The sequence below is a fragment of the Anser anser genome, assembly GCF_964211835.1.
Source record: "Anser anser genome assembly, chromosome: 2".
In the NCBI taxonomy this organism is placed as follows: Eukaryota; Metazoa; Chordata; class Aves; order Anseriformes; family Anatidae; genus Anser; species Anser anser.
The window spans coordinates 38614024-38625328 of NC_139721.1; the positions used below are offsets into that span (position 1 = coordinate 38614024).

Consider the following 11305-nt stretch of genomic DNA (forward strand, 5'->3'; position numbering starts at 1 on the left):
AATCTATGATATTACTGAAGCAATTATATAATAGGTATTATTGTATTTATAGCAAGCCAACACTATCTGACTAAAAAATGGAAGTATTTATAGAAACAAAACAAAAAAAACATGAACTACTTATTTGATACTATGATATACCCTTGGCTCTGAATGATGTTACATCTGATGAATGAGAGGTGATCAGGTCAGGTAAAAGTTTTAGTGAAATGGACTCGTTATATCTTACTGATGGCTTTGCTTCTTTATGTATGGTCACAAATATCCATTTACAAGTTGAGTGTAAGTGTATGTAAAAAGATAAGGACACTATCTACATTTACCTACTCTGATCCCAGTTGGCTGCAAAAAGCAGAAGAATCTTCCTGCCACAGTGGTCGCGATTTTCTAGCACTCCTGGGAACCCATCAGTCAGAGCCCGTTTGATTCCTGGATCATCAGCCTTGAAGTTTTTGAACATATCCAGATTTAGTTGGCGGTACTGGAAGTACTGAGCCAGCAGTCTGAAGGCCTCCGTTTGGTGAAACTTCCTGGCTCGGAGAAATCTCAAGATGAAGGCATCATCTGTACGTAAAAACCCAATGTCAGGCCTTGTGATGATCATGTCCCTGACTTGCTGGATATCCTGATGCAAAATGTCTGGGTTTTCATTCAGTTCCAGGCGGGCTTTCTCTATAGTCTCTGGACTAAGTCCAGCTTGTAAATGGGTCATCTCTGCAAAAATCTGTTTTCCAAATCCTTAACTTCAGATATTTTAGTGGAAGTGCTGATCCCATTCAACAAATGGTCTGCTGTGAGCGTGAGCCATTCAGAAGCTTTTTGCTATCACACTGATACCTAACAAATGAAAGCGAAGGGCTTTTCTTATTCCTGCAGAAAGAGTGTCAGGCAGTTCATATGTTGTATTATCCATCCAAAGGGAAGTGTTGTTTATTCCATCACTTTCTAAAAGAAAGAGCAAATATGTAAAAGGAAAATTAATTATGTATATAAAGATTACACAAATATGTTTCTGAACTTTATATAACCATAAAACTGTTTTGTAGGCTTCATATATAAGAGGATAACAGCCAAATAATTTCAGAATCGGTGCAATTAAGACAGTCACTGACAACTTGAATGTACATATTTAATCTTTCAGAAGGGCACTCTGATTAATTAACAATTATATATTTTATCATCTTAGCATTAGAATACCCTTTGCAAAGTTGTCATCTAAAAGTATGGGAGTTCCAGCTTTCCATAACTTCAAGCCCAAGATGACAAAAGCAAAATTGATAATAATTGTTTCCAACCCATAACAGAAGCAATATTTCAGCTTCCTAAATATACAGATTTATACTCATCATAATAAGTCTAACAAATTGTTTGACTTGATTTTATCAGCTGTACTGTCAGCTTGTAGCTTTCCTTGAATTAGCTCCTGAGTTGTTCACAAAACTGTTAAAAAAATAAAACAAAACTCTACCAACATCACTGGTGTTTTCTGCTTGGTAGAACATCACTGAAAATATTTCCCATTGAGAGTTAATATATCTTCATGGGAAACATCCCATGAATAAAGTTTTGATGAATCGAATCTCAAAGGGTTGGTGTTTTAGTTGTGAAGAGAGATATTTTACGTCAAATTCTTATTTTCAGTGCCTTGTAGCTTTCTTGAATATTTAGTTCTGAAATTCATTTTCTTTTTCATTCTTGTACGTTACCTAGAATTTGTTTTTATGAGTGTTAGAAGTGATGCTTAAGCTGTTATGTATAAGCAAAACGGTACAGTGAATCTCTTACATTTCAGTGACATAATTAGCAAGAGGCTGTCATCGAAGTCTGTGTAGTTACACTTGTGTGAAATAGGATCAAGGTCTGTTCCAATGTGAAATGTGCATGAAGAAAGATCAAGATCCATCCAATTTTTCAGCCATCACAAAAACAGACAAGCAAACAAAATAAAACAAAAAACACTGCCTAACAGATTTATCTCTCTCTCTAATTTCTGAAAAAGAAAATTTGGTTTTAAAAATTAAAAGGGAATCCCTGAGTGAAAGACATGTTTTATTTTATTTGAAGAAAGCTGTTTGGAAAATTATGAATTATTTATAGCACAAACACTGTTTCACTCTGCTGCTCTCCTAGATTCAGTGTTCTCATATCAAACCAAGGGGACAGCAGCAGCCAGAGCATTTTCTAGATGGGAGTGCTCAAAGTTACACTGCAGGATGTGGAAGTTAATCAGCACAAGGGAACCCCAAGTTCCCTGTTTTGTGAACTTGCATGTCATTGATACACTTTAGATGCCACAGCTGCACCTCCAGGATAAGATCCCTAAATTTGAATACAAACTGTTTCTGCGTATTTTCTTAAAGGACATTTGCAGCGACAGGTAAGAGAAAACGTCCCCAAGCTTTTCATTCAACAGCAGCAAGCAGTTGACTTGTCTATGGGTGAGTTTGCTCAAGGGGAGTTTGCTAAGCAGCCTCTTTCAGTATTTGCTGTAGAGCTGGAGATACATAGAGCTACCTGCAGGGCAGAATACCCGATGATTCAGCATCAGCCTGGGAAAACTTAGGAAAAGGCAGAGACAGGAGGAAAGAAGGCTGCCTGTCTTTGACAAGTCACTACAGAGTGTGAAAGACTCCAGAAAAACATGCCCTGAAGTCTTGAGGGGGTAATCTACGGCTGCAGGTTACTCAATTGTTAAAGAAATATGGGTAGTATTAAAGATGGGTTACACGCATAAAAGATAATGCCTTTTGCCTTTATTAGACCAAATTAGGATAACTGCTGGTATCAACAGAATTCTGCTGATGTAAAATTAATGTAGGGCTTTGGAAAATCAGGCCAATAATCTGTGCTTTAGATCTCAAATTAATGGTGGCATTAGCATTTTATTGCATAAATCATGTTTTGAGTTAGAATTGCTTCCACAGAGCTAGTTAGGTGTGCTTAAGTATGACACTCTCACAGGGGGATCAGAGTGCCCAAGGGCACCTGGCTGCACTTGAGGGTGCTCAGCAGAGCAGGGGTGGAAGCAAGGAGCCCATCTGGGCTCTGTGTCAATTCTGGCTCATTCATTATGAATTTGAACACCTTTGGAGCTATTGCGACTTGTGGCTGTTAAATATGACCTCAACGGTTTCACCCATTTTGGACATTTGGGAGTTTATGAGCGTAAAAAACATCCCTTGCTCTGCTCCTTTTCAGACTCACATCTCCCCCGAGATGTTTCTTTGGAAATGAGGCAAGTTCCTGAAAGGTCAACTACAGGCTGCTCCAGAAGGAAATGGGGATAGACCAAGGAGGTTTGTCCCTTTGGATCTTCTCATGGGGTTCCCAATCAGTTAGTGTCAAAAATGATGCTACATATTATCATCACATTTTCTGACTGTTTTTACCTTATTTAAATGGATTAGTACCCTTCATCCCCAGAATGATCCCAAGGTGAGAGAGTTAAGGTCCTCTCCTGTCAGACTTTGTTGCCAAAAAGCAATTTACAAATATTCAGTCTAACAAAAGAAACATTCTAAAATGTATTTCAGAGTTTTCTGGTGGTGAGTTGAGCTACAGGGATAGGATACAGAATCTATAGATTATTCTAATTATCAGCTGGAACAGCCTTTGCACTAAAATGCTTTACTGGCATAATGTTATATATTTCAAAATAATCCAAAATGTCTATGAACAGTATTGTCACTGTCTGAATCATAACACAAATCATGAGGTTAGTAATCCTGTCTAGCACCGTCGACTTCAAGGAGTTTGATTTATATCTGTGGATGACTTAGTTCTCCCCCTGTTTACCTTGACAATAAATTTAATGCTCCATAGCTACCCAGTTTAATTGTCACTGTGCTTTCTCAAATGGTACTGATTTATCCTGATTCCCGAAGGAATAGCAGAAGCACCTTCTCCATTTTCATCTCCTCCCACACATGGCAGTTTCTCCTCGTCTGGTGTTGTGTATAGCTTTAATCCATCTGCCAGTTTTTCAGGTGTTTACATCTTTGTTCTGCAATTTTTTTTTATAAATGAAGATGCTGGCTTTTTATTTTTTTTTCTATTTTGCTACATGTTGGCACACTAGACTCTTTGTTATAGTCTCAACAGCTGCTTTTCTGTGTTGTGACTCTTTGTTCCCAAGGGACTATTTGCTCTCCTAATGTCTTTTCACAGCCACTTACAATAAATCATCCCTTCAAAGGAACAAACCTGAGCTTTAAACAAGGAAAAATAATTAACAGAGATATGAAACACAACTTATTAATACAGTAAAAAAAAAGAGGAAAATTTTGACCAGAAATGTGGTATCACATATGATTTCAGATTATTCTTTTTCTGTCACAAGAGAATGACAAGGGACAGAGAGTGGCTTTAGGATAAGTAAAATACTAAAAGTAGGATATGGTCTTCAGACAAACAAACAGCTTATATATTTTTTTCCTGACTCTCAAAAATAAGTCTTGGTTGATAATAAAATTTATAGCAATACTTAATAATTAACTAAAATTAAAATAATGTTTTAAGAACGCATATTTAGCACTTTCTGTTCAAAGATCTTAACACGCTTTACTACTCTCTCTTCAATGACAACTTCTGGATCATCATTCAACACCTATCTGCCCTACAATATCTAGAAAATTGGCCAAAACTGTCCTCAGTGAAGACACTTGTCTGGACCACTTTATTCTTGCCTACTTTGCAGTCTCTGCAACACCATTTGCCCCTTGAAGGATTGTCTTCATGTCCATTTGGCCCTTCCTCATACATTTAAATTCCAGACAGATTTTAGGGGCGTCTGTCTAATGAGAGTTTTCCATTCAATCCAAAGCTATACACTACACCACGTGAAAGTTCATTACTGCAGCTTTCAGATGGGGAAGGCACTGGGCTTTGATCCTCACCTGGTGTTAATAGTCATCATTGTTATGATTTGTTTCATTATATAATTCCTAGCTCCTAGCATTCATACAGATATTAGCTCTTAAAATCATGCCAGAAAAGAAGGGAGTGGGCAGGGAGGGCGGGAAAATGGTAGTCTAGAATGATTTCATTTCAGAGTGTGGGTGTCATCTCATTAAATTGCTTTCTAAAAAATATTTTGATGTTAACTGTGGAAAACATCTCTGGGCTATGTTCTGCTTAGCAGGGATTTCTTCATAAGGGCAGGGGAGGATGGATCCATAGCTGCACTCATAGGAATGTCTCCTATGGTCCTTTGTGGTCTTGGGTACTTTCGCAGGAACCCAAAATGGAGATAGAGTGCTCAGACACAGAAAAGGCTGTACCCTGGCTCCATGAAATAATTTCAAAAGAGGGGTGAGAAAATCTGACTCTCTTGTCCTTGGCTGCAGGATCCTGGCATCCACCACATCTAGGGGGGAGAAGTACAGCCCTGAGTGATTTGCCTGCAGTCATGGAAGAGATATTTCACAGAGCTAGGAACAGGGCATACATCTCCTGAGCAGCAAGCCTACATGTTAACATCTGGGCAACCTTTCCAGAATACTCTGCATAATGCAAAAAATATGAAACCACATTGCACACTAGGAAATAAGGAGGTAGACTGCAATGTTCCCTGTTTCCCCAGCGTAAGGAGAAGCTTCAATGGCCCAGTCAGGACCCCAAAAGTGTATAATTTCTTTATGCTTTTGGCAAGAGCTACCCCCCTATGGGGGACCCCAGCAGGCCTGTTTCACTTCCCAATTCCACTGCTGCTCAGATTATGAATGTCTCCTACAGCCCTTCGCTAAGGGATGAGATTCTCCCAAGGAACCTAAATGAGTTAAACATTGCAAGCCTTTTGCCTTTAAGGCCTCGAGTTCCCGTAAACCTTTGCTAGGGAACTATTACTCCTCTTCAATATGAAAATAGGAAACATTTCTGACTCTAACAGCTGTGTGGGGAGTTTGATGTTTTCTCACACTTTCCTGGGTTGTGATCTCCTTGCTCAGGTGCAAAGCCTAACATTTCCTTCAATCCAGTAAGAACAATACATCCCTACACCCCTCGTATTATAGTCTTCTTGTCAGCTTGAGTCAGTTACAGGTTACCCTTGGGCCACATCTATCTGTCCAACAGTGGTAATTTAGCCATGGCTCAGCACAAAACATGGCAGCAACTCAACTGAACCTTGTAGCTCCCTGCACAGTAAGTAGGGCAGGCATGTCTGCAGCACTGACCTGCAGCTGCCCTGCTGCTGCTGCAAGCTGACGGGCATCAGGAGAGACTGACAAGGTTGTCTGGTAGATGTGAAATAAACAGATTTCCTCACTATCTTTTGACACAAAATTTGCAAAGTTATTGTCAGCTTGAGTATTAAGGAAATAGGACTACAAGCTGAGCAGGGAAACTCAGAGAACCTGTAAATAAATAATAATAATAATAAAATATAAATAAAAATAATAATAATAAAAGTTAAGCAAAATAACTGTGAACTAAATGTGTTTACTTCTATCTTTCTCCAGATCATTATTTTAAAGTTTTACATACTTATCAGCCACAGATAAACTGTAAACCCCTATGGGAATGTGATGCCTGACCTGTGGAATGTCAAACAAGCAACAGGCTATGTGGGACTTCCATGTCGGTCGTGAACTGGAAGTGTCACCATGCAAAAAGCATCCTGTCCACTACTGGATAAAGAAGTCGCTTTTCCCATTGTATAGAAACTTCCTTCAGCAGAAATTGTCAGCAGTATTTAAAACATGAATTCTGATCCCCAAGCATGATAATTAAGCTATGTGTAGAAATCTGATAGCACAGGATGATAATACTGGTTCCTGAAAAACCCCTAAATGCACTGTAGAAAACGTATTATGCCATCTATACAAAGATATACTGAAGAAGGAAGAAAATATATAATCAAGATATTTAATTCTACATCTTTAATAACATAAAGTTTATCTGATTTTATGGGACTTTTGCTACACATTACAAAGAACATGCTCTTTTAAAAATATGAAATGAAATGATTGCATATTATTGCCCTGTCAAGAGGGAACTTAGTTCATTACACATTATGACTGAGAAAGGTATCTGCCATCCTGTGGGGTGGCAGAGGGAGGAAAGAAAGAAAGGAAGGTGTGGCATAGAGGATGAAAGGAGAGAAAAAAGGGAAGGAAGGAAGGAAGGAAGGAAGGAAGGAAGGAAGGAAGGAAGGAAGGAAGGAAGGAAGGAAGGAAGGAAGGAAGGAAGGAAGGAAGGAAGGAAGGAAGGAAGGAAGGAAGGAAGGAAGGAAGGAAGGAGGGAAGGAAGGAGGGAAGGAAGGAGGGAAGGAAGAGAGAGAAAGGAAGGAAGGAAGGAAGGAAGGAAGGAAGGAAGGAAGGAAGGAAGGAAGGAAGGAAGGAAGGAAGGAAGGAAGGAAGGAAGGAAGGAAGGAAGGGAGAGAAAGGAATTTCTGCACCTAGGAATTCATTCAATTTTCCTGTGTTTTTCTCTTCTACTTAAGTCTGAACACAAACACAGCTATCTTCACATTTCTCCCAATACTGTCAAAATGAAGTTTAATGTAGTTTGATAATACTTCATATGTTCATTTTCTCAGTGGAGCAACGTGTTAGACTTAAGGACTTTATACAAATACTGCTAAAAAAAAAAAAAAAAGCTGTTTTTAGAAAACAGCTAAATCCTAAGAGCAGTGGTAATATCAAGAGGTAAAGGACTTATAATCATCTGCCAAAAACTCTATGAACTTCCCCCTTTATAAAAGGCTGATGTTTCCACCTGTTTTAACTTGTAGAATCTGATTGTCACATCTCGTATTTGTATGTGCCAGACACCACAGCAATGGGCTGTGAGAGAATATATTTTTTTTTTTGCAAAACAATAGTACTAATGCTTCAGTAATTGCATACCTAAATTAAAAACTGCAGAAGTTTACAGTCCTAGTTTGATGGAAATATTCTCTGTCATTTTATGAGGGTGATCATTTGTATTTTAACTGACATGGTCCCCTTTTGGAAGACAAGGAGGCTGTTGTTACATGTTTCAGTGAAACACCTTCTGTGTTCAAAGCACACAGAGTTTAAAGAATTATAGTTCAATGTGCTTGGGCTGATTCTGCAGTCCCTTTATTGCCAAACTCAGTTGCACTGCTTACTCTGCTACTCAGCAGCACTCGGTGCTACTCAGTAAAAGAGTGTCTGGTCTCTGCACCAGATTTTGTCAGAAATTATGAGATAATAAGAATGGCAAGGTTCTTATAACAGGTTACATTATTGTTTCTTGTTTTGCATATACAAGTCTAATCTTTAGAAACTACTCAATAGTTTTCAAAGGTGGATGAGTCAACAAAATTCTTAAGATAAGCAGCAACATTCTATAGCAGAAACATATCAGACCCGATTATGCTGACAACATAAACTGTCCCTGCAAACTTCATGCTGGGATACAGACTACAAAGCAAGGAAATATCTATAAGGTTATCTGACTTATCACTATATCAAAAAGAAAATCCTTACCTTTGCTATGCAACGCTTGACATAATACTGTTACATAATATGTCATTTAGATGTTGGCATTGCATTAACTTTTATTACAGGAGAAAATCCGTGTTATCATCTGATTACTCAGAAAGCACATGAAAGCAGCCTTTCTGTAATTTAATTTTTCCTTCCAAATATGATCCAGTCACTGTTTAGTGATGGACAATGACTAGCCATCTGCTCCTTAACTTCATTATTCCTGGAGCTTGTTTAGATTTCGGAATCAGCATTTTGAAAGGGAAAGCTCTCTTCTTCCTCTGACCTTCTTCAACCCCCCTCCGCTCCCACCAGGATTAAACCACTGCAGACAGAATTAAAATCAAGCCAGCAGCATGCATGGGGTTGTTCCAGCAGTTACTTGGTTTATGTTTATTTTCTGCATGAAGCCCTCCCTGAACACACTGCTTGCAGAGACCACAACTTAATTCTTGACTTCCTCCAGCACAGGATCCATGGGGGTAGGCATGATTCACCCTACTTCTTCCCTGCACACATTACTCATCACTGTTTGCCTTTGGGAAAGCAGAACATTTGACCGACCCTGCAGTCTCCCTCCCCTTAATCTCTCACCCCACTCTGGGCTGAATGTACCTGGTCAAAACAGGCATCAGTTTGCTGAGAAGCAAACAGGTATCTGCATGTGTTTGGCAAGCTCCTATCTGTCTGCAGATAGCTGGGGTCTCTACTTGGTGACTTAACTCCCAGCTTTAACCCTCGCCCCTCCATCGTCCTCACATCTCATCTGCTCTGAAATTGGATCTAGACTTTCCCTTCCAACTTGTACTCTTTCCCCTGCTTCCCCAGGCTGGTGATGGAAAAGAAAGGCAGGAGGGGCAGATGGGGCAGGAAAGAAGGGAAGGGGGGAAACTGGGGCAGGGAGGAAAGGGGGCAGGAGAGCAGAGCAGGGAGGAGAGTAGATAGGAGAGGAAGAAGCAGGAAGGCAGGAGGCAGAGAGGCAGGGTAAGGAGAGGCAGAAGAGACAGGGTAGGTAGGAAGTAGGAAGCGGGGAAGGGAAGAAAGGCAGGGGAGGTAAGGGAAGTAGGGCAGGCAGGGGAAGTAGGACAGTTGGGAAAGGCAGGCATCAGGGCAAGGAGGAGAGAGGCAGGGCAGACAGTGAGCTGGGGAAAGAGGGAGGCAGAGAGCACCGAGGCAGGACAGGCAGGAGAGGCAGGGAGCAGGGGAAGGAGTCAGGGAGGGAGCAGGCCAGGTAGGAGGTGTGGGGGAGGTAGGGACCAGGGAGTCAGGGCAGGCAAAAGAGTCAGAGTCAGAGAGAAAGGTAGGAGGGGTACAGAAGGGTAGGAAGGGTAGGAGGGGTAGGAAGGGTAGGAGGGGTAGGAGGGGTGGGAAGGGTAGGAGGGGTAGGAAGGGTGGGAAGGGTAGGAGGGGTAGGAAGGGTGGGAAGGGTAGGAGGGGTAGAAAGGGTAGGAGGGGTAGGAAGGGTAGGAAGGGTAGGAAGGCAGGGAGCAGGGCAGGCAGGGAGTAGGCAGCTGTTAAGAGCAGGGCAAGCAGGAGCAGGCAGGAGCAGGCAGGAAAAGGCAGGGGAAGGCAGGAGCAGGCAGGGGCAGGCAGGGGCAGGCAGGGGAAGGCAGGAGCAGGCAGGGGCAGGCAGGAGCAGTGCAGGCAGGAGCAGGCAGGGCTCGGCCCCCGCCCGCAGCGCGGCCGGAGCTGTCCGCCCGGCGGGTGCTGAAACGCCGCAGCCCGGGCCCGGCGGCGCGGGGAGGGGGGGACGGGATCGCGGCGAGCCGCCCTGCCGCAAACCGAGAAAAGACAAATCCAAATACCTGCACAGAGCCAGGCAGCCTGCCGCCGGGAGGGTTTGGGTTTTGTTTTTTTTTTTTAATCCCCCTGTAGGTGTCCTTGCTGTTGAGCTGGGTGGGTGAGCAAGATCTCCCGGCTCCCAGGTTCAGGCTCAGATCTCTCTAGAAAACTGTGAATGAGCGAGCGCCAGCTCCACGGGGCTATGATTTTTTTTTTTTTTTTTTTTTTTTTTTTTTTGGTAGGAGGCGTGTGCACCAAAGCCTGGGTCCTTCCACTCGGCGGCTGCCGTCCCCCTGGGTCCTAAGCCCTCCTGCCGCCCGCCCGGCTGCCTCCCGGCGCTCCCAGGCTGCGGGCTCGGCGCTCCGCCACCGCCGGGGGAGTGGTGACAAAGGAGCCGCGGGCTGCCGACAGCCGGGAAAGCAGCAGCACAGCCGGTCAGTGCGAGCTTAGCAGTGTGGGCTTTCGCCTGGTGACACGGTCTTCGCCGCCTTTATTTCGCGTATTGCCTCTTTCCCGGGGAAAGTCGGGGAGAGCGCAACCTCCTGCGACATTTACAGCAGCCACAGAAAGGGTAATCTGCATGAATTATAGATAGGATGCCTTAATGAACATGGCAGCCTTCTCTTAAGAGAGAAGTTGTCTGGGTCAGGCTGCTGGTACACCTAGCTCAGGGCATTGTCACCAACAGCAGCCACAGCAAATGTCCAGTGAAGAATATGAAAACGGGACAAGGTTCCCCCCTGCACTCTCCCAGCCCCTCTCCCAAACCTTTAAACTCTTTACTCCCCCATCAACGTCGTGCCTGTGTTTTTAGGATCAATTTCTCCTTGATCTTTCCCAGTCTCTCCTACACCTATAAATTTCTGAATCATCCTTCCATAATATCCTTTGACAAAGAGCTCCACAGGTCATCTGCCTACTGCAAAAACAACAACCTATTTTGTAGGGAGATCTGTAAGCTTTAGCTAACATTGTAGAAAGTATGGGAGGAACTTCTCTCCTCTTATTTGATCCTGAAAATCTCTTTCTGTATGAGCATCTTAAAAGCTATGCTAGGAAGCTGTACTTGA

At 42.5% G+C, this 11305-nt stretch overlaps 1 protein-coding gene across 2 annotated transcripts in view; it reads right to left on the reverse strand.

The window, feature by feature from the left end:
* CLVS1 (clavesin 1) overlaps positions 1-11078 on the reverse strand; it is a 103596-nt gene extending 92518 nt beyond the window's left edge. The window contains exons 1-2 of one of the 2 annotated variants that reach the window (XM_083823870.1): positions 10259-11078; positions 324-941 (exon numbers count right to left, since the gene is read on the reverse strand). In XM_083823870.1, coding sequence (XP_083679996.1) covers positions 324-712 — 389 coding nt within the window. In that variant the 5' untranslated portion in view covers positions 713-941; positions 10259-11078. Of the gene's footprint in view, positions 1-323; positions 946-10258 lie in introns of both variants that reach the window. The other variant, XM_083823869.1, reaches the window with a different exon arrangement.
* Positions 11079-11305: the final 227 nt, after the last annotated feature.